Raw genomic sequence first — 24,636 nt, 5'->3', positions numbered from 1 at the left:
ACCAGAGAGCTGTGTAAGGACATCAGGGATAAAATTGTAGACCTGCACAAGGCTGGGATGGGCTACAGGACAATAGGCAAGCAGCTTGGTGAGAAGGAAACAACTGTTGGCGCAATTATTAGAAAATGGAAGAAGTTCAAGATGACGGTCAATCACCCTCGGTCTGGGGCTCCATGCAAGATTTCACCTCGTGGGGCATCAATGATCATGAGGAAGGTGAGGGATCAGCCCAGAACTACACGGCAGGACCTGGTCAATGACCTGAAGAGAGCTGGGACCACAGTCTCAAAGAAAACCATTAGTAACACACTACGCCGTCATGGATTAAAATCCTGCAGCGCACGCAAGGTCCCCCTGCTTAAGCCAGTGCATGTCCAGGCCTGTCTGAAGTTTGCCAATGACCATCTGGATGATCCAGAGGAGGAATGGGAGAAGGTCATGTGGTCTGATGAGACAAAAATAGAGCTTTTTGGTCTAACTCCACTCGCCGTGTTTGGAGGAAGAAGAAGTATGAGTACAACCCCAAGAACACCATCCCAACCGTGAAGCATGGAGGTGGAAACATCATTCTTTGGGGATGCTTTTCTGCAAAGGGGACAGGACGACTGCACCGTATTGAGGGGAGGATGGATGGGGCCATGTATCGCGAGATCTTGGCCAACAACCTCCTTCCCTCAGTAAGAGCATTGAAGATGGGTCGTGGCTGGGTCTTCCAGCATGACAACGACACGAAGCACACAGCCATGGCAACTAAGGAGTGGCTCCGTAAGAAGCATCTCAAGGTCCTGGAGTGGCCTAGCCAGTCTCCAGACCTGAACCCAATAGAAAATCTTTGGAGGGAGCTGAAAGTCCGTATTGCCCAGCGACAGCCCCGAAACCTGAAGGATCTGGAGAAGATCTGTAGGGAGGAGTGGGCCAAAATCCCTGCTGCAGTGTGTGCAAACCTAGTCAAGAACTACAGGAAACGTATGATCTCTGTAATTGCAAACAAAGGTTTCTGTACCAAATATTAAGTTCTGCTTTTCTGATGTATCAAATACTTATGTCATGCAATAAAATGCAAATTAATTACTTAAAAATCATACAATGTGATTTTCTGGATTTTTGTTTTAGATTCCGTCTCTCATAGTTGAAGTGTACCTATGATAAAAATTACAGACCTCTACATGCTTTGTAAGTAGGAAAACCTGCAAAATCGGCAGTGTATCAAATACTTGTTCTCCCCACTGTAAGTATTCACACCCCTGAGTCAATACTTTTGTAGAAGCACCTTTGGCAGCAATTACAGTCTATAACAACCTTGCACACCTGGATTGCTTAATATTTGCATATTATTCTTTTCAACATTCTTCAATCTCTGTCAAATTGATTGTTGGTCATTGCTAGACAATTATTTTCAGGTCTTGCCGTAGATGTTCAAGTAGATTTAAGTCAAAACTGTAACTCGGCCAGTCAGGAACATTCACTGTCTTCTTGGTAAGCAACTCCAGCATAGATTTGGCATTGTGTTTTAAGTTATTGTCCTCACCTCCCAGTGTCTGATGGAAAGCAGACTGAACCAAGTTTTCCTTCTAGAATGTTGCCTGTGCTTAGCTCCATTCCATTTATTTTTTATCCTGAAAAACTCCCCAGTCCTTAACGATTACAAGCATACCCATAACATGATGCAACCACCACTATGCTTGAAAATATGGAGAATGGTACTCGGTAACGTGTTGTATTGGATTTGCCCCAAACATACACTACATGACCAAAAGTATGTGGACACCTGCTCCTCGAACATCTCATTCCAAAATTAGGGGCTTTAATATGGAGTTGGTCCCCCCTTTCCTGCTATAACAGCCTACACTCTTCTGGGAAGGCTTTCCACTAGATGTTGGAACATTGCTGAGGGGACTTGCTTCCATTCAGCCACAAGAGCATTAGTGAGGTCGGGCACTGATGTTGGGCGATTAGGCCTGGCTCGCAGTCGGAGTTCCAATCATCCCAAAGGTGTTCGATGGGGTTGAGGTTAGGGCTCTGTGCAGGCCAGTCAAGTTCTTCCACACCGAGCTTGACAAACCTTTCTGTATGGACCTTGCTTTGTGCACGGGGCATTGTCATGCTGAAACAGGAAAGGGACTTCCCCAAAGTGTTACTGACCTCTTCAGTGAGGCCATTCTACTGCCAATGTTTGTCTATGGAGATTGCATGGCCGTGTGCTCGATTTATACACCTGTCATTAAGGGTGTGGCTGAAATAGCTGAGTCCACTCATTTGAAGGGGTGTCCACATACTTGTGCATATATAGTGTAACACTGTATTCAGGACAAAAGGTGAATTGCTTTGCCACATTTTTTTGCAGTTTCACTTTAGTGCCTTGTTGCAAACAGGATGCATGTTTTGGAATATTTTATTCTGTACAGGCTTCCTTCTTTTCAATCTGTCAATTAGGTTAGTATTGTGGAGTAACTACTATGTTGTTGATCCATCCTCAGTTTCCTCCTATCAGATTTATTAACCTCTGTAACTGTTTTAAAGTCACCATTGGCCTCATGGTGAAATCCCTGAGCGGTTTCCTTCCTCTCCGGCAACTGAGTTAGTAAGGATGCCTGTATCTTTGTAGTGACTTGGTTTATTGATACACAATCCAAAGTATAATTAATAACTTCATCATAATGAAAGGGATATTCAGTGTCTGCTTTAAAAAAAAATTACCCATCTACCAATAGCTGCCCTTCTTTCCAAGGCATTGGAAAACATCCCTGGTCTTTGTGGTTGAATCTGTGTTTGAAATTCATTGCTCGACTGAGGGACCTTACAGATAACTGAATGTGTGGGGTACAGAGATGAGGTTGTCTTTCATGTTAAACACTTATTTCACACAGAGTGAGTCCATGACTTGTTAAGAAAATGTGTACTCCTAAACTTATTTATGGTTGCCATAACAAAGGGGTTGAATATTAATGGACATCTTTTCATTTTTTATTAATTTGTAAACATTTCTAAAAAACATAATTCCACTTTGACATTATGGGTTATTGTGTGAAGGCCAGTGGCAAAACATCTACATGTCATCCATTTTAATTTCAGGCTGTAACACAACACAATGTGGAAAAAGTCAAGGGGGGGAATCAATTCAGAAGGCACTGTAGTGATCACATGTAATGACTCCCATATCTCCCAACAGGCCCCAGTTCCGGTCCAAACCTTCCCCCAGGAAGAGCTCACTCACCTGGGCAAAGTAGAGCTTGAGCTGCTTGCCGTTGAACTCGGTCTCGTGGAGCTCGATGCGAGCGCGGGCGGCTGCCTCCGGAGTGCTGAAACTGATGCGGACTCGCCTGAAGCTCTTGAACATCTGGAAGGACGTCTGCTCGTCGTAGATCCTGAACAGGGCCTCAAACCTCTCCTGGGAGAGAAAGAAAGAAAGAGAGGACGGCCATTTTAGCCTACAGATGACCCTGCACCTGTCCTGAAATGTCTCCGTTAAAGGAAAAATCCATTCAAAAAACAGCATTCTGTTGTATGTTACAAGATGTTGATTATGTAGTTCTACTGTTTGCTGTAGTTTTAGCACCACTAACTTCCTGTTTACATAGCTATTAATTAAAACGCCAATTCATGTTTCTAGCTCTATCACAGGTTTGTGCTTGGAAATGTCTAACTATGACATTGCATTGATGTTCCTTGTTTGATATGTTGGTATTTACTTATGATACCAACATGTTTTGCATGTTAGTAATCCATTTTTCAAGAAACATAATTTTCAAGAAGCTACGTGTAGCATGCCACATCATGTTGGGCATTGTTTGTTAGGTAGCATAGCCCAAGGGCACTGCTACGTGGCTGGCCCACATTTCCGTTTCTCACAAAAGGGACAATAATGTATCTATTTTATTCATTCGTCAAAGGGAGCAGAAATACAGTGGGAGAGATGGGAGTAGCGGAAAGGGTAGGTGAATCATTCAGCCATTTGAAACAGGATATGATCCTGTCATTTGAGCAATAGGGGACATATGGGTGTCACATGTCATAGATCCTCTTGTTGTCACCCCCGTCCTCTGTTGTGGTGGCACTCTAGGGGCATATGCTACGGTTAGTGGATTTTCAAGGAGCAATCAAGGAGACTATTCTTTCTGTCTCATCAAACCTGTTGCGGAGGGTGGGAAGACAAGTAGCCATGAAACTAGGCAACGTTTAGATGGTGCCGACTGCCTGCTGGTCGGCTTGGCTGTGCCATTTTGGGCTAGAGCAGCTGTGATAGAATTCGGCTGAACAGAAAGGCTCTAAATCACATACATACTGTAGTTTTTACTAAAAGGACACAATTGAGTGAATGAAGCATATACTATGACACAAAATAAGAGTTAGTCCTCAAAATGAAACACAAATAATATTGGTATGGGTACTGTAGGCGTATGCGTCAGACTTTACTATTGGTACAAGATCATAACAAGATCAATTCATGTAATTCACCTTTTGTTCCAATAGTATCGTCCAACACACAGAGCTTTAGGGTCTATATACAGTGTATTCGGGAAGTATTCAGACCCCTTGACTTTTTCCACATTTTGTTACATCACAGCCTTATTCTAAAATGGATTAAATAAAAAAAATCCTCAGCAATCTACACACAATACCCCACAGTACCCCAGACTCGGGCTCCTGAGTGGAGCAGCGGTCTAAGGCACTGCATCTCACTGCTAGAGGCGCCATTACAGACTCTGGTTTGATTCCAGGCTGTATCACAACTGGCCGTGATTGGGAGTCCCATAGGGCGTCGCACAATTGGCCCAGCGTCGTCCGGGTTAGAGTTTGGCCGGGGTAGGCCATCATTGTAAATAAGAATTTGTTCTTAACTGACTTGCCTATTTAAATAAAGGTTAAACAAAATAAAAAATTATGACAAACAAAAACAGGTTTTTAGACATTTTTGTAAATGTATTAAAAACGTAAAACGTAAATACCTTATTTACATAAGTATTCAGACACTTTGCTGTGAGACTCGAAATTGAGCTCAGGTGCATCCTGTTTCCATTGATCATCCTTGAGATGTTTCTACAACTTGATTGGAGTCCACCTGTGGTAAATTCAATGGATTGGACATGATTTGGAAAAACACACCTGTCTATATAAGGTCCCACAGTTGATAGTGCATGTCAGAGCAAAAACCAAGCCATGAGGTCAAAGGAATTGTCCGTAGAGCCCAGAGACAGGATTGTGTCGAGGCACAGATCTGGGGAAGGGTACCAAAACATTTCTGCGGCATTGAAGGTCCCCAAGAACATTCTTAAATGGAGAAGGTTTGGAACCACCAAGACTCTTCCTAGAGCTGGCCATCTGGCCAAACTGAGCAATTAGGGGAGAAGGTCCTTGGTCTGGGAGGCCAAGCATCACGTCCGGAGGAAACCTGGCCCCATCCCTACGGTGAAGCATGGTGGTGGCAGCATCATGCTGTGGGGATGTTTTTCAGTGGCAGGGTCTGGGAGACGAGTCAGGATCGAGGCAAAGATGAACGGAGCAAAGTACAGAGAGATCCTTGATGAAAACCTGCTCCAAAGCGCTAAGGAACTCCGACTGGGACGAAGGTTCACCTTCCAGCAAAACAACGACCCAAAGCACACAGCCAAGACAATGCAGGAGTGGCTTCGGGACAAGTCTCCTTGTCTCATGTCCTTGAATGGCCCAGCCAGAGCCCGGACTTGAACCCATTGAACATTTCTGGAGAGACCTGAAAATAGCTGTGCAGCAACGCTCCCCATCCAACCTGACAGAGCTTGAGAGGATCTGCAGAGAAAAATGAGAGAAACTCCCTAAATACAGGTGTGACAAGTTTGTAGCGTCCTACCCAAGAAGACTCAAGGCTGTAATCGCTGCCAAAGGTGCCTCAACAAAGTACTGAGTAAAAGGTCTGAATACTTTTGTTCTTGTGAAATGTCTGTGTTTTATTTTTTATAAATTGGTAAAAATGTCTAAAAACCAGTTTTTGCTTTGTCATTTCGGGTAGTGTGTGTAGGATGATGAGAAAACAACAATTTATTCAATTTTAGAATAAGACCGTAATGTAACAAAATGTGAAAAAGTCAAGGGACCTGAATACTTTCCGAAGGCACTGTATCTACTATAGTTTTACTAAAAGGACACAATTGAATGAATAAAGCATTTACTATGACACAAAATAAGAATTAGTCCTTAAAATAAAACAAAAATAATATTGGTACGTGTATGTGTCAGTCTTTACTATTGTAATTCCATGCAATTCACCTCTTGTTCCGATAGTATTGTCCAACACACACACGTTAGTACCTCAACTAACCCGTACCCCTGCACATTGACTCTGTACCGGTACCCCTGTATATAGCCAATCTATTGTTATTTTACTGCTGCTCTTTAATTATTTGTTACTTTTTTAGTTTTTTTGTTTAGGGTCTTTTATTTTAAAAATGTTTAACCGCATTGTTGGTTAAGGGCTTGTAAGTAAGCATTTCACTGTAAGGTCTACACCTGTTGTATTCGGCACATGTGACAAATTTGATTTGATATGGAGATATGGATGTGCCAAGATAAGAGACATTACTGATTATAGTAACAGGTTGGTAAGGAGAGTAATTACATTTCTCAGATGGATAATCTCCTCTTGTGCACGCCAAGACGTGGGCTGACTAACATTGTTGTGTAATCTGGTGATGTGTTGTTGTGTAATCTGGTGATGTGATGTGTAATCTGATGGTGTGATGTTGTGTAATCTGGTGATGTGATGTGTAATCTGGTGATGTGTAATCTGGTGATGTGTTGTTGTGTAATCTGGTGATGTGTAATCTGGTGATGTGATGTTGTGTAATCTGGTGATGTGTAATCTGGTGATGTGATGTTGTGTAATCTGGTGATGTGTTGTTGTGTAATCTGGTGATGTGATGTTGTGTAATCTGGTGATGTGTTGTGTAATCTGGTGATGTGTTGTTGTGCACAAGGAGAAGACAAGACAGGCACACCTTTAAGATCAGGTGTGTAGGGTGTAGTGTGTAGAGCGTAGTGTGTAGTGTGTAGTGCGTAGTCTGTAGTGTGTAATGCATAGTGTGTAGTGCGTAGTCTGTAGTCTAGTGTGTAGTGTGTAGTGCGTAGTGAGTAGTGCATAGTCTGTAGTGTGTAGTGCGTAGTCTGTAGTGTGTAGTGAGTAGTGTGGAGTCTGTAGTGTGTAGTGCGTAGTGTTTGGTGTGTAGTGTGTAGTGAGTAGTGCGTAGTCTGTAGTGTGTAGTGCGTAGTGTGCCGTGTGTAGTGCATAGAGTGTAGTGCGTAGTGCGTAGTGCATAGTGTGTAGTGCATAGTGTGTAGTGCATAGAGTGTAGTCCGTAGTGCGTAGTGTGTAGTGCATAGTGTGTAGTGTGTAGTGCATAGTGTGTAGTGCATAGTGCGTAGTGCATAGTGTGAAAAACAGGCAGGAGTGGTGGGTGCTTCACACACAGTAAGGTAAACATTGGTGTGTTTGGTCTGGGTCTAGGTGTTAGGTAAGCACGACAGGCCAGTGAAACAGGGTGATTAAAAAGTTGATGTCATAGTAAACAACAGGATGTTGAAGAACCTCCGTGTAGATGTACGGTGTCCTCCGCTACAGTACAGTGAGTGATTTCATCCAATTACAGTTACGCCATTATGACATAATGATTACATCATGGTAACTTCAACTCATGCTATGACAGGCCTCAATTTAGCCTAGCCTAGCGGTTAATGCATTGGGGCCAGTAACCGAAAGGTGGCTGGATCAAATCCCCGAGCTGACAAGGTAAACATCTGTCATTCTAGCCCTGAGCAAGGCAGTTAACCCACTGTTCCCCGGGCACCGAAGATGTGGATGTCGATTATGGTAGCAACCTGCATCTCTCTGATTCAAAAACACATTTCAGTTGTATGCATTCAGTTGTACAACTGACTAGGTATCCCCCTTTCCCCAATGTTTCTGTCTGCTATGTTCCAGACAATCCTGCCTTCAAGACTACTTCACAAATATGAATAAAATGACCAAAACATTGACCTGATTGGCATAAATTCTCTTCCTGAAACTACAAAACCAACTTGTTGACATTATGTTAAAGTCTGTTGTATTGTGTTGTACTGTGTTGCATTGTATTGCATTGTATTGTATTGTGTTGTAGAGTCCCCTTAAACCTCTATTCAAACTGTGAATTATCCATGAGCTCAGTGACCCATCTGAAACATGCCCTTCTCTAATCATTAATGGACCTGAAACATGCCCTTCTCTAATCAGGAATGGCCCTGAAACATGCCCTTCTCTAATCAGTAATGGACCTGAAACATGCCCTTCTCTAATCATTAATGGACCTGAAACATGCCCTTCTCTAATCATTAATGGACCTGAAACATGCCCTTCTCTAATCAGTAATGGCCCTGAAACATGCCCTTCTCTAATCATTAATGGACCTGAAACATGCCCTTCTCTAATCAGTAATGGCCCTGAAACATGCCCTACTCTAATCATTAATGGACCTGAAACATGCCCTTCTCTAATCAGGAATGGCCCTGAAACATGCCCTACTCTAATCATTAATGGACCTGAAACATGCCCTTCTCTAATCAGTAATGGACCTGAAACATGCCCTTCTCTAATCATTAATGGACCTGAAACATGCCCTTCTCTAATCATTAATGGACCTGAAACATGCCCTTCTCTAATCAGTAATGGCCCTGAAACATGCCCTTCTCTAATCATTAATGGACCTGAAACATGCCCTTCTCTAATCAGTAATGGCCCTGAAACATGCCCTACTCTAATCATTAATGGACCTGAAACATGCCCTTCTCTAATCAGGAATGGCCCTGAAACATGCCCTACTCTAATCATTAATGGACCTGAAACATGCCCTTCTCTAATCAGTAATGGACCTGAAACATGCCCTTCTCTAATCAGTAATGGCCCTGAAACATACCCTACTCTAATCATTAATGGACCTGAAACATGCCCTTCTCTAATCAGGAATGGCCCTGAAACATGCCCTACTCTAATCATTAATGGACCTGAAACATGCCCTTCTCTAATCAGTAATGGACCTGAAACATGCCCTTCTCTAATCATTAATGGACCTGAAACATGCCCTTCTCTAATCATTAATGGACCTGAAACATGCCCTTCTCTAATCAGTAATGGACCTGAAACATGCCCTACTCTAATCATTAATGGACCTGAAACATACCCTACTCTAATCATTAATGGACCTGAAACATGCCCTTCTCTAATCAGGAATGGCCCTGAAACATGCCCTACTCTAATCATTAATGGACCTGAAACATGCCCTTCTCTAATCAGTAATGGACCTGAAACATGCCCTTCTCTAATCATTAATGGACCTGAAACATGCCCTTCTCTAATCATTAATGGACCTGAAACATGCCCTTCTCTAATCAGTAATGGACCTGAAACATGCCCTACTCTAATCATTAATGGACCTGAAACATACCCTTCTCTAATCAGTAATGGACCTGAAACATGCCCTTCTCTAATCAGTAATGGACCTGAAACATGTCCCACTCTAATCAGTAATGGACCTGAAACATGCCCTTCTCTAATCAGGAATGGACCTGAAACATGTCCCACTCTAATCAGTAATGGACCTGAAATATGCCCTTCTCTAATCAGTAATGGACCTGAAACATGCCATTCTCTAATCAGGAATGGCCCTGAAACATGCCCTTCTCTAATCATTAATGGACCTGAAACATGCCCTTCTCTAATCATTAATGGACCTGAAACATGCCCTTCTCTAATCAGTAATGGACCTGAAACATGCCCTTCTCTAATCAGTAATGGACCTGAAACATGCCCTTCTCTAATCAGGAATGGACCTGAAACATGCCCTTCTCTAATCATTAATGGACCTGAAACATGCCCTTCTCTAATCAGTAATGGACCTGAAACATGCCCTTCTCTAATCAGGAATGGACCTGAAACATGCCCTTCTCTAATCATTAATGGACCTGAAACATGCCCTTCTCTAATCATTAATGGACCTGAAACATGCCCTTCTCTAATCAGGAATGGACCTGAAACATGTCCCACTCTAATCATTAATGGACCTGAAACATGTCCCACTCTAATCATTAATGGACCTGAAACATGCCCTTCTCTAATCAGTAATGGACCTGAAACATGTCCCACTCTAATCTGCCCTTCTCTATTAATGGACCTGAAACATGTCCTTCTCTAATCATTAATGGACCTGAAACATGCCCTTCTCTAATCAGTAATGGACCTGAAACATGTCCCACTCTAATCATTAATGGACCTGAAACATGCCCTTCTCTAATCATTAATGGACCTGAAACATGCCCTTCTCTAATCAGGAATGGACCTGAAACATGTCCCACTCTAATCATTAATGGACCTGAAACATGCCCTTCTCTAATCATTAATGGACCTGAAACATGCCCTTCTCTAATCAGTAATGGACCTGAAACATGCCCTTCTCTAATCAGGAATGGACCTGAAACATGCCCTTCTCTAATCATTAATGGACCTGAAACATGCCCTTCTCTAATCATTAATGGACCTGAAACATGCCCTTCTCTAATCAGGAATGGACCTGAAACATGTCCCACTCTAATCATTAATGGACCTGAAACATGTCCCACTCTAATCATTAATGGACCTGAAACATGCCCTTCTCTAATCAGTAATGGACCTGAAACATGTCCCACTCTAATCATTAATGGACCTGAAACATGCCCTTCTCTAATCAGTAATGGACCTGAAACATGTCCCACTCTAATCATTAATGGACCTGAAACATGCCCTTCTCTAATCAGTAATGGACCTGAAACATGTCCCACTCTAATCATTAATGGACCTGAAACATGCCCTTCTCTAATCATTAATGGACCTGAAACATGCCCTTCTCTAATCAGGAATGGACCTGAAACATGTCCCACTCTAATCATTAATGGACCTGAAACATGCCCTTCTCTAATCATTAATGGACCTGAAACATGCCCTTCTCTAATCATTAATGGACCTGAAACATGCCCTACTCTAATCATTAATGGACCTGAAACATGCCCTTCTCTAATCAGTAATGGACCTGAAACATGTCCCACTCTAATCATTAATGGACCTGAAACATGCCCTTCTCTAATCAGTAATGGACCTGAAACATGTCCCACTCTAATCATTAATGGACCTGAAACATGCCCTTCTCTAATCAGTAATGGACCTGAAACATGTCCCACTCTAATCATTAATGGACCTGAAACATGCCCTTCTCTAATCATTAATGGACCTGAAACATGCCCTTCTCTAATCAGTAATGGACCTGAAACATGTCCCACTCTAATCATTAATGGACCTGAAACATGTCCCACTCTAATCATTAATGGACCTGAAACATGTCCCACTCTAATCAGGAATAGACCTACCATCAAACTCCCAGAGTGTTAAGCTTGTACTTTGAAGTACCCCACACTCATTCACAGTTTTTTTCAATTGCTAACATGCATTGGTCAAAACTGAAGTCACATTGTCAAAACTCTTCACACAGTCAGCGAAACAGAAGTGTATGTGGACCAAACTGTGAATCATGTTACATTGTTTTCACACAAAATGCATTCAATGACCACATTCTCCGACATCCATGAACACTTTTCTCATTCATACTCCACCACCTGCTAAACTATATATTTGAAGCACGTTTCAAATGCTAATACACTGTTTCCAAAACTAATAAAAACACATTCAAAACAGAATGATGGCAAATGTCATGCGTTTCTGCAGTAACCAGATTGAAACATATAGAAAATCTCAGCAGAATATTTAATCATTCCAAACACAGCTGATTGCAATTTCATCTGAAAGCCTACCCAAGTGTCCTGTTTTTAGTCTCGTTACCAAACAGACAAAAGAGGACGGCTTCGGAATGATTTAGTTTGGAAAGATGGATCAAGGAAGACAGGTTGGTGGGGAAAGAAGAGTGGCGGAGAGAGGGAGCATACGTGGAGGACAAAGGAGAGGAAGACCAAGAGCCACAATTATTGACCATGTTGTAAACCATGGTCTCTCTTTGAGAGAGGACAGTTTAAGGGTGCAACCAAATCTGCAGCGTTCAACAGTTGCATCAATGGTACGAACTTTCCAGCAAAACAACAGGTGAGATGTGCATCCTTCAGTGATAATTGAACTACATATTACAGTACAATAACAGTATGTTCACATTTTTACATGTACTGACATTTTGAAATATATTGATTGTTTTGTGTTTTTCAGTATGATCCAAAGGTTGCCTCCCACAGAAGGGAGAAGCAGAATATTATCAGATGCGCAGGAAATTGCCATCGTTGACATGGTAATTGGCAACAATGCAATAAAAATGCGGGAAATTCGGGACAGAGTGCTGGCAGACAATATCACTGTTGGGAATGTGAATACAGTCAGCACAACGACAGTTGCCAGAGACCTAGAGAAACATAAAATAAGGATGAAGCAGATGTACACTGTACCCTTTCAGAGAAACGGTGAACGTGTGAAAGAACTCAGGTATCAATATGTCCAGGTAAGACGTCTGTTCAATAACCAAACAGGGTACATACACAGCTATGCATAATGTAAAGAACTGTAAAACTGTGGATTTACTTTATTTTAGAGAGTAAAGGAGATTCAACCTGGCAAAAAAACGCTGCAGGGGAAGAAATGTGATTGGACAGAGAGCAACCGTGGATGTCCAGAGAGGAGCTAACATTACAATGTGTGCAGCACTGTCCAATGATGGTTTGCTGTTACACAAACCACTCATTGGCCCCTACAATACAGAGAGGCTAATTTATTTTCTGGATGACCTGCATAATCGACTTGTGCCAGAGGAGGAGAGAGGGGCAAGAAACTCCCCTACCTTCGTTGTGTGGGATAATGTGGCATTCCACCACTCTGCTGCAGTTACAGACTGGTTTGCTGCACATCCCAGGATGTCAGTACTATTCCTGCCTCATACTCCCCCTTCCTAAACCCCATAGAGGAGTTTTTCTCTGAATGGATGTGGAAGGTTTATGACCACCATCCACATGACCAGATGTCCTTACTGGAGGCCATGAATGCTAGTTGTGGAGACACTTCTCCTGAAGACTGCCAGGGTTGGACTAGACATTCCAGGAGATACTTTCCATGATGCATCGCCAGAAAAGACATAAGATGTGATGTAGATGAGAACTTGTGGCCAAATGCAGGAGAGAGGGAGAACTAGAACCCTGACAGTACTGTACAGTATGAGTGATTATACTATACATGTTGATGAGAACTAGAACCCTCACAGTACTGTACAGTATGAGTGATTATACTATACATGTTGATGAGAACTAGAACCCTCACAGTACTGTACAGTATGAGTGTTATACTATACATGTTGATGAGAACTAGAACCCTCGCAGTACTGTACAGTATGAGTGATTATACTATACATGTTGATGAGAACTAGAACCCTCACAGTACTGTACAGTATGAGTGTTATACGATACATGTTGATGAGAACTAGAACCCTCACAGTACTGTACAGTATGAGTGATTATACTATACATGTTGATGAGAACTAGAACCCTCGCAGTACTGTACACTATGAGTGATTATACTATACATGTTGTTGATTATTTTATTTTATTATTATTGCAGCCCTGCAATTTCAAGAAATTGAACGTTTTTTGTTTCAACTTTTTATTTTTCACATGTAAATTACTATCTCCCCCACTTCAAAGGGGGAGACACTCTAGACCCAAACTGTTATAGACCTACTGTATGTGTAACTGATAGATGCACAAATACACTACATGTTAATGTTTTTAAATGTATGTAAATTGTGAAGTCCTTTGTCTGTAATGTCTTTTTCGTTATGTGTCGGACCCCAGTAAGAATTGCTGTCACCATTGGCGTCGGCTAATGTGGATCTTAATAAATCATATCAAATGACAGGAAGTGTAGTTAATTGAGGTTTTATTCATGGTTACCACGTTGTTGCCATGTTGTTGCCATGTAAAAATATCATCTGAAGTTAAAATTTCAGATCTTTCATTGGATAAGGCACCAGTACCTTTAAAACACATACGAGCAAGGAGGCCTACAAACCAGACTCAGTTACACCAGCTCTGTCAGGAGGAATGGGCCAAAATTCACCCAACTTATTGTGGGAAGCTTGTGGAAGGCTACCCGAAACATTTGACCCAAGTTAAACAATTTAAAGGCAATGCTACCAAAAACTTATTGAGTGTATGTAAACTTCTGACCCACTGGGAATGTGATGAAAGAAATAAAAGCTGAAATAAATCATTCTCTCTACTATTATTCTGACATTTCACATTCTTAAAATAAAGTGGTGTTCCTAACTGACCTAAGACAGGGAATTTTTACTAAGATTTAATGTCAGGAATTGTGTAAATCTGAGTTTAAATGCTTTGGCTAAGGTGTATGTAAACTTCCGACTTCAGCTGTAGTATGCCAATATATCCATCCCCATTTTAATTGTATTCTCAAGGACTCATTTGATATTTATCTGCTAACAAGGGCCATTGTATGTTCAATTGAGTTATTTGATGTCTAGTTGGAGTTCTACCATCACTAGCTATGATTATTTCACAACTAAGGTAACACCAGGTGACACGCCAGGTAGAGAGCTTCATTGCATTTTCTGCCAAGGCTTAAGGTGAGATTGACCCAACGTCACGGCACCTTGCGAGGGACGGTACATAGCATTATATGGCCGTCAGGGTTACATCAACCATAGGAAGTTTGGGGAGGAGGATGATGATGATGAAGATGTGAAATACCTAATTTACAGATTGGTAATAGGATTAACGCTCCCCACGCTATACCCTGATTTCTATCTCTGTGGAACGGAGCGAGTCCCCAGGGGCATTACATCTCATCCGTCGATACCGTTCCCACTCCCATATCGACCCCACAACAATAACACAACCACTGTCAGGCAGCCTCAGTTGGTTAGCTGTTTGACCAGGTTTTTTGTTGTTGCAGTGAATACTAAGGCTTGTTGCGGCTAGGGTATCGAAGGTGTGTTTAGTTTTATCTGCATTAGCATAAGCCTCTATGAGGGAGGTAAATGTGAGTTGTTTTGCAAGTTTCTAGCGCTGAAGGCTAGGCTAAAGTTTAAGTGCCGTGGGTTTTTTGTTATTGGTTTGTTATAGTCTTTAGCATTAGCACGTGAGGAATAGCTACCCACTCTGAGGTAAATGTTCATCATAGCGTCTGGTGGAGTTGTCCAGACTAGTCTGTGGTCAGTAGTTCCCACTGTTGCCAACCTCAGGCCTGGCTCAGTCTGTCTGTGGTGAAGGTGACGGTCTGGGCGCTAACACTCGCCTCTGTGCTCCACAATCCTACCAGTTAGTATGGGGGTGATAGCATTGTGCTATCTTGTTTCCACACCAAACAAACACTCCTGTCGTTCATTATGAGATGCATCCGTTTCTTTTACAGCCGTGATATTCTAATCTAGACTCATTCAAAGCTACCCTTTCCTACCAAGTACCACCCTTTCCTACAATTGGACACACGTTTGGTTCAAGGCTAATCTGAGAATAGGGACAAAGCACAAAGGCAAACAGTAGATGGCTGATATTGTCAATGTAAATATTGTAAAATGTTGCAGTTTGTTCACTATTGCATGGTGGGTGAGGTTAGTGATATATCCTATTAACTAAACCCCTGTTGACTAAAGTCATGTTAACTAAAGCCCTGTTAACTAAAGCCCTGCATTGATGGGTTTGTCCTTAACTAAAGCTCTGTTAACTAAAGCCCTGTTAACTAAAGTCATGTTAACTAAAGCCCTGCATTGATGGGTTTGTCCTTAACTAAAGCTCTGTTAACTAAAGCCCTGTTAACTAAAGCCCTGTTAACTAAAGTCATGTTAACTAAAGCCCTGCATTGATGGGTTTGTCCTTAACTAAAGCTCTGTTAACTAAAGCCCTGTTAACTAAAGCCCTGTTAACTAAAGCCCTGTAAACTAAAGCCCTGTTAACTAAAGCCCTGCATGGATGGGTTTGTCCTTAACTAAAGTTCTGTCAACTAAAGCCCTGTTAACTAAAGCCCTGTTAACTAAAGCCCTGTTAACTAAAGCCCTGTTAACTAAAGCCCTGTTAACTAAAGCTCTGTTAACTAAAGCCCTGTTAACTAAAGCCATGTTAACTAAAGCCCTGTTAACTAAAGCCCTGCCTCGATGGGTTTGTCCTTAACTAAAGCTCTGTTAACTAAAGCTCTGCCTTCATGGGAGCACTGATTACCCGCTGACTAGACAGATATGCGTTTTTGGCTCGTCAACCAGGGTTGTATCAGGGTCGTACCGGGGTCATATCAGGGCACATGGATGGAGGATCAAGGCTGTGTTATGCTGAGATCACCAACATCAGTTTATTTCCACTGATGCTTATGTCATCAGAAAATATTTAGTCACCATTATGTTATTCATTTAACTCTTTGGACTTTGCAAATATGTGATGTCTGAGGTTTCATCCAGATGACTACCTAGTGTTGTTTTTCTCTACAGTCAAGCAGTCGGGAAAACAGCCCTGTTACAGTGTATAGCACTTTGCAATAACAGGGAGACGTTGTTTCTGCTTAGAGGAGTACAGCTCAGCTGCTTTTGTATTATCCTGGTTTGACTGCATCAGCAGAGTTTGTGTGTGTGTGTGTGTGTGTGTGTGTGTGTGTGTGTGTGTGTGTGTGTGTGTGTGTGTGTGTGTGTGTGTGTGTGTGTGTGTGTGTGTGTGTGTGTGTGTGTGTGTGTGTGTTTAAGTATGGGCCCGCTGCCCTGCTAATCGTCACTGAGCCCGATGCTAAACTAAGCAAACGTCATCCCCCGTTTACATAACACAACAGACAGATACATTGTGTGTTGCTGTCGGTTTGTGTGTGTTGCTGTCGGTTTGTGTGTGTTGCTGTCGGTTTGTGTGTGTTGCTGTCGGTTTGTGTGTGTGTGTGTGTGTGTGTGTGTGTGTGTGTGTGTGTGTGTGTGTGTGTGTGTGTGTGTGTGTGTGTGTGTGTGTGTGTGTGTGTGTGTGTGTGTTCCTCTCATCCACACTGTGTTGCTCGTTGTCGGTTTGTGTGTGTGAGAGACGTGCGTGTGTGTTGTTGTCGGTTTGTGTGTGTGAGAGACGTGTGTGTGTGTTGCTGTCGGTTTGTGTGTGTTGCTGTCGGTTTGTGTGTGTGTGAGACGTGCGTGTGTGTTCCTCTCATCCACACTGTAACATCACAGAGACAGCTCATTGTAATTCGATCTCTAACTCATTCCTTGTGTCGCTCCTAGACCAAAGTAGCCGAACAACAAACAGTACATTTGCAATATATTCACAAACCATCGATGTCTTCAGCTTGATCAAGTGTTTTTCGGTTGATTTCCTTTCGGGAATAATCACTTCCTGTCTTGCTATCTGTGTTGTCTTGATGTTGTTATGGCCACGACAGCTTTTCCATTATCACCAGGAAAATGACCACATTACCCACAGGGCAATCTGCTGAAAGATGACCGCTGCCTCAGGCGATTGTGTCACTCATCTCTGTCTCTCTCTCTTGGCTCCTTTTGACCAGCTCATTGGCCAGTCCAAATCACCTGGAGTTTTACATAAAGGTGGCATAGAGATAGTGGAGGAGCATGGGTAATGTGGTAATGGACACATTTTTTTCTTGGAGTACTTAAGGAGCTAGACTTTGGCTACTTTACAATGTACATGCTATCATAGGCTACTACTTAGAATGGATGCCCAGTGGGTTGCCTCATACTAAGTGCTATATTCTAGTATAGCTATTGGCTATTGGAACAGAGCCTTTTGTCTGTTTCAGACTTGGCCAAAGACACAAAATATTAGACCAGATGCGTCTTTGCCAAGCAGGGGGTAAGGCCCTGAGGGGGTAAGGCCCTGCTTGGCACTCAGCATTAAGGAGAGAGATTGGGGGTAAGGCCCTGCTTGACACTCAGCATTAAGGAGAGAGATTGAGGGTAAGGCCCTGCTTGACACTCAGCATTAAGGAGATAGATTGGGGGTAAGGTCCTGCTTGACACTCAGCATTAAGGAGATAGATTGGGGGTAAGGCCCTGCTTGACACTCAGCATTAAGGAGAGAGATTGGGGGTAAGGCCCTGCTTGACACTCAGCATTAAGGAGAGAGATTGGGGGTAAGGCCCTGCTTGACACTCAGCATTAAGGAGATAGATTGGGGGTAAGGTCCTGCTTGGCACTCAGCATTAAAAAGAGAGATTGGGGGTAAGGCCCTGCTTGACACTCAGCATTAAGGAGATAGATTGGGGGTAAGGTCCTGCTTGGCACTCAGCATTAAGGAGATAGTTTGGGGGTAAGGCCCTGCTTGACACTCAGCATTAAGGAGATAGATTGGGGGTAAGGTCCTGCTTGGCACTCAGCATTAAGGAGATAGATTGGGGGTAAGGTCCTGCTTGGCACTCAGCATTAAGGAGAGAGATTGGGGGTAAGGCCCTGCTTGACACTCAGCATTAAGGAGATAGATTGGGGGTAAGGCCCTGCTTGACACTCAGCATTAAGGAGATAGATTGGGTGTAAGGAACTATGATATAAACTCAGCAAAAAAAGAAACGTCCCTTTTTCAGGACCCTGTCTTTGAAAGATAATTAGTAAAAATCCAAATAACTTCCCAGATATTCATTGTAAAGGGTTTAAACACTGTTTCCCATGCTTGTTCAATGAACCATAAACAATTAATGAACATGCACCTGTGGAACGGTCGTTAAGACACTAACAGCTTACAGACGGTAGGCAATTAAGGTCACAGTTATGAAAACTTAGGACACTAAAGAGGAAAAACACCAAAAGAAAGATGCCCAGGGTCCCTGTTCATCTGTGTGAACGTGCCTTAGGCATGCTGCGAGGAGGTATGAGAACTGCAGATGTGTCCAGGGCAATAAATTGCAAGGTCCGTACTGTGAGACGCCTAAGACAGCGCTACAGGGAGACAAGATGGACAGCTGATCGTCCTTCGCGTTTATCGTTGAAGGAATGAGCGTTACACCGAGGCCTGTACTCTGGAGCGGGATCGATTTGGAGGTGGAGGGTCCATCATGGTCTGGGGCGGTGTGTCACAGCAACATCGGACTGAGCTTGTTGTCATTGCAGGCAATCTCAATGCTGTGCGTTACAGGGAAGACATCCTCCTCCCTCATGTGGTACCCTTCCTGCAGGCTCATCTTGACAATGCCACCAGCCATACTGCTCGTTCTGTGCGTGATTTCCTGCAAGACGGTAATGTCAGTGTTCTGCCATGGCCCTCGAAGAGCCCGGATCTCCTATTGAGCACGTCTGGGACCTGTTGGATCGGAGGGTGAGGGTGAGGGCCATTCCCCACAGAAATGTCCGGGAACTTGCAGGTGCCTTGGTGGAAGAGTGGGGTAACATCTCACAGCAAGAACTGGCAAATCTGGTGCAGTCCATGAGGAGGAGATGCACTGCAGTACTTAATGCAGCTGGTGGCCACACAAGATACTGACTGTTACTTTGATTTTGACACATTATTCAATTTCTGTTAGTCACATGTCTGTGGAACTTGTTCAGTTTATGTCTCAGTTGTTGAATCTTGTTATGTTCATACAAATATTTACACATGTTAAGTTTGCTGAAAATAAACGCAGTTGACAGTGAGAGGACGTTTCTTTTTTTTGCTGAGTTTACTAGCATCCTGTTGTCCAGGATGGGTACTTGTACATCAAGCTGCCTCACGCTGCAGAAAACAGGCTCCTGCTCCTATGAGCCCTTCCGGCTCACACAAGCCACAGCTATTTACCTACTGACTTATCTACAGTACATTCATATGATCCAACCACAAGCCACGGCTATTTACCTACTGACTTATCTACAGTACATTCATATGATCCAACCACAAGCCAAGGCTATTTACCTACTGACTTATCTACAGTACATTCATATGATCCAACCACAAGCCAAGGCTATTTACCTACTGACTTATCTACAGTACATTCATATGATCCAACCACAAGCCAAGGCTATTTACCTACTGACTTATCTACAGTACATTCATATGATCCAACCACAAGCCACGGCTATTTACCTACTGACTTATCTACAGTACATTCATATGATCCAACCACAAGCCACGGCTATTTACCTACTGACTTATCTACAGTACATTCATATGATCCAACCACAAGCCACGGCTATTTACCTACTGACTTATCTACAGTACATTCATATGATCCAACCACAAGCCACGGCTATTTACCTACTGACTTATCTACAGTACATTCATATGATCCAACCAGCCCATAGTTTTAACGTCCCCCATGTTTGGAATAATTTACTAATTAATTTACTAACCACATGACATCTTCTGTCCCTGGTGCCAATAGGGTCGTTTAAAATGAGGAATGAATTCACTGAGGTTTGCGAGTGTTTTGGTTGATTTTAATAATGTATTTGTGTTGTTGAAATGTAGTGTGTGTTGTTTTTTGTTGTTGCTGTTTTATTGAATTCATTTGATTTTAGCATTTTTGTTGTTGTCAGGGCACCTGGGCCCCTGTGAATTGGGCCCCTGTGAATAAATAAATGTCAAAAAAATGTCAAAACAAAAAAATAACAAATCCATTGCTGTTTGCTGTCATTGTCAAGCCAAAAATGTTTAGCATGAAAATGATGGACAAGGAGTTGGCATGATGGAACAAACAGACTGGCACTCAAACATACATTTACATGTAAGTAATTTCGCCTTATTACTAACATAGGCAATCTTATTCAGAGCGACTTAGTCATAGACAAGCAGAGCATGAGTCTGGAATCTAATATCTATGACAAAGAAAGTGCCATTTTGACAGTCAGGACAGCAGGCCACAGAGCAGCTGTGGTGCCTGTACATATAACTTCAGTTCTCGTCTGGGCTCTGGTGTAACCTGAGAATCTGTTCTCTCATAAATAAGGGGTCAAGTCCGCATGTGGGCTCGGGCAAAATAATGTGACAGTTAACACGCCTAAAACCCGATGGGAGCTGACTAAGGACCACGGGGCTTTCAAGGAAGATCGACCGGACATTTTAATCCAAGGTGTAGAATATACACACAATCACGCATCTGCACACACACACACACACACCCACACACCAGACCTGGGTTCAAATAATTTTTTAAATATTTAAATTACTTTCACATACATTTATTCCAATATGTTTTATTTGAAAAAACAAGTAGTTGAAAATACTCAAATATATTGACTGAAATACACTCCCATGCATTTAACCCAGGTATTTGAAAATACAAAAATACACAGAAAATAAGTATTGAAACAGAAAATAAGTATTGAAATAGCACGCACGAACACACACACACACCTCTACATTCACAGACATACTGTATAAACACACACACACGCATTTCACTACACTCGCATTAACATCTGCTAACCATGTGTATGTGACCAATAAATGTGATTTGATTTGACACAACTCTACGTTAACAGACATACTGTATACACACACACATATACATTCACAAACACACACACAACGTACTGTATAGGTGTGTGTTTGTGAATGTATAGGTGTGTGTTTGTGAATGTATAGTTGTGTGTTTTTGTGTGTATAGGTGTGTGTTTTTGTGTGTGTGCCCATGAATTAGTTATCCCCACGTCCGCTTGGGTTACACAACCCAGAACACACACACACACACACATACACATTATCTATGGGTTAAAAACAAACTGCTCAATCCATTACCAAGGGTTGCCACCTCATTCATCTCCAGTACCAAATTATTTATTACCGTTCGGTCAAGCATCGGTCAATACTGAAACCACTTTTTAAAAACACTTCACACCGTCTGCATTACCAACATGCATCTTGGACAAACAGTTAATCTCACCTCCAAAACTCACGCAAACCACTGTTAGGTTCTTATTCTCAGAGTCAAAAACTCAACAGACACTATTAAAGCTCAACCAAGTTTATTAGACATGTTCCCACCAACACAAGTAAATATACTCCAATTTAGATGCACTCCTCCTTCTCTCCAACCCGTACATCTGTTATGGTTCGACACGAAGACAAAGTGATGGGGTAATAAACCGGTTCTCCTCCCTTAAAGTGACCTGACCTGACCTCAACCCCCTTGATGCCTAATCCAAAGCTCTCCACCCGTATCACCTATAGCAATCATGTGACTGCCTCCCCTCTACTCAGCACATTCCAAAGCCATCCGGCTCCTACAGATAACCATTAACTTCTGGTGTGAAAACCAGTCTCTATCACTCCTCAGATAATATAGTATTACTTCTGATGTATCATGTCTCTAGTATAACAATGTTTCAAGTTTGAGAAGTCAGAAACCAGGATCTAAAACCAACAAAACCCTTAATACTTGTGTTTAACTAAGCTTGTTCGACCATAACACTGGCAACAATTCTCACTCAGAAAGCATACATTGTCACTCATAACACACCGACCCAAAAACCACTAACAGCAGGGAGCATTACATAAATTAACTTTACCCTTTGAGGTGTTAGGTTCTTATTTTTCAGAGTAAATAACCCACGGACGCTAGAGAAGCTTTAACCAAGTTTAATTCTTCCCAAAGGTTCTGTACAGCTGTATTCATACAACCCAACATGTCTCTCCATCACAGTTAAATAGATCCTACTTAAGACACTCCCTCTATCCAATCCTTACATTTATGGTTTAACAAGAAAAGAGTAACAAGATCCCAAACCCTTATTACTCCCTTCAGGTGACCTGTCCTCACGTCCTGACCTCAACCCCTCCTTCATCTAATCCACAGAGGTCCACCTGTCTTTCCTGTATCAACCCGGTGCTCTGCTCCCGTCCCCCAACACATTCCACAGCTATCTGTCCTTCCTGTATCAACCCGGTGCTCTGCTCCCGTCCCCCAACACATTCCACAGCTATCTGTCCTTCCTGTATCAACCCGGTGCTCTGCTCCCGTCCCCCAACACATTCCACAGCTATCTGTCCTTCCTGTATCAACCCGGTGCTCTGCTCCCGTCCCCCAACACATTCCACAGCCATCTGTCTTTCTACAGACATTATATGCTTCTTCTCTATCATTTATTTAATATCTCAATGTTCAAAATGTCGAATCCAACAGAGGTTTGAATGATTTTTCACATAAATCAGTATTTCATTATAGAAGAATAACACCTTTTCACTTTATTGACTGTACTAAGGTATATGTAACAATAATGAATCAGAAATGCAGCAATTTGCTTCAATAGCCTTGATTTTCTATATCTTTGCATATAGTAATTAAAAAGAAATGTATTTCACCTTTATTTAACCAGGTAAGCTAGTTGAGAACAAGTTCTCATTTACAACTGCGACCTGGCCAAGATAAAGCAAAGCAGTGCGACAAAAACAACAACACAGAGTTACACATAAGCAAACGTACAGTCAATAACACAATAGAAAAATCTATGTACAGTGTGTGCAAATGTAGAAGAGTAGGGAGGTAAGGCAATAGATAGGCCATAGAGGTGAAATAATTACAATTTAGCATTAACACTGGAGTGATAGATGTGCAGATTATGATGTGCAAGTAGAGATACTGGGGTGCAAAAGAGCAAAAAGATAAATAACAATATGGGGATGAGGTAGTTGGGTGTGCTATTTACAGATTGGCTGTGTGGAGGCACAGTGGTCGATAAGCTGCTCTGACAGCTGATGCATAAAGTTAGAGAGGGAGATGTAAGACTTCAGCTTCAGTGATTTCTGCAATTCGTTCCAGTCATTGGCAGCAGAGAACTGGAAGGAAAGGCGGCCAAAGGAAGTGTTGGCTTTGGGGATGACCAGTGAAATATACCTGCTGGAGCACGTGCTACGGGTGCGTGTTGCTATGGTGACCAGTGAGCTGAGATAAGGCGGGGCTTTACCTAGCAAAGACTTACTGATGATCTGGTGCCAGTGGGTTTGGCTACGAATATGTAGTGCGGGCCAGCCAACGAGAGCATACAGGTCGCAGTGGTGGGTAGTATATGGGGCTTTGGTGACAAAACAGATGGCACTGTGATAGACTACATCCAGTTTGCTGAGTAGAGTGTTGGAGGCTATTTTGTAAATGACATCCCCGAAGTCAAGGATCGGTTGAACAGTCAGTTTTACAAGGGTATGTTTGGCAGCATGAGTGAAGGAGGCCTTGTTGCAAAATAGGAAGCCGATTCTAGATTTAATTTTGGATTGGAGATGCTTAATGTGAGTCTGGAAGGAGAGTTTACAGTCTAACCAGACACCTAGGTATTTGTAGTTGTCCACATATTCTAAGTCAGAACCATCCAGAGTAGTGATGCTAGTCAGGCGGGCGTGGGCAACAATCGGTTGAAGAGCATGCATTTAGTTTGGCATTTAGAGGCCACGGAAGGAGTGTTGTACGGCATTGAAGCTCGTTTGGAGCGACGTCATTGATGTATACAGAGAAAAGAGTCGGCCCGAGAATTGAACCCTGTGGCACCCCCATAGAGACTGCCAAAGGTCCGGACAACAGGCCCTCTGATTTGACACACTGAACTCTATCTGAAAAGCAGTTGGTGAACCAGGCGAGGCAGTCATTTGAGAAACCAAAGCTATTGAGTCTGCCGATAAGAATGCGGTGATTGACAGAGTCGAAAGCCTTGGCCAGGTCGATGAAGATGGCTG

The 24,636-nt window shown here is 42.5% G+C and overlaps 1 protein-coding gene across 4 annotated transcripts in view; it reads right to left on the bottom strand.

Annotated features, from left to right (window-relative positions):
* The window catches only part of LOC139553889 (calcipressin-3-like), an 81,483-nt gene that overhangs the window by 12,861 nt on the left and 43,986 nt on the right, over positions 1-24,636 (bottom strand). For all 4 annotated transcript variants that reach the window (XR_011670751.1, XR_011670750.1, XM_071366647.1 and 1 more), the window contains one exon: positions 3,215-3,388. Coding sequence is in view for 2 of the 4 variants with exons in the window: in XM_071366647.1 (XP_071222748.1) it covers positions 3,215-3,388 (174 nt within the window). In the remaining 2 variants the exon portion in view is untranslated. The remainder of the gene's footprint in view (positions 1-3,214; positions 3,389-24,636) is intronic.

The sequence above is a fragment of the Salvelinus alpinus genome, chromosome 25 (genome assembly GCF_045679555.1).
Source record: "Salvelinus alpinus chromosome 25, SLU_Salpinus.1, whole genome shotgun sequence".
Classification (NCBI taxonomy): Eukaryota; Metazoa; Chordata; class Actinopteri; order Salmoniformes; family Salmonidae; genus Salvelinus; species Salvelinus alpinus.
The sequence above is the reverse complement of the archived record's forward strand: the minus strand, read 5'-3'. Positions and strand labels throughout refer to the sequence as shown.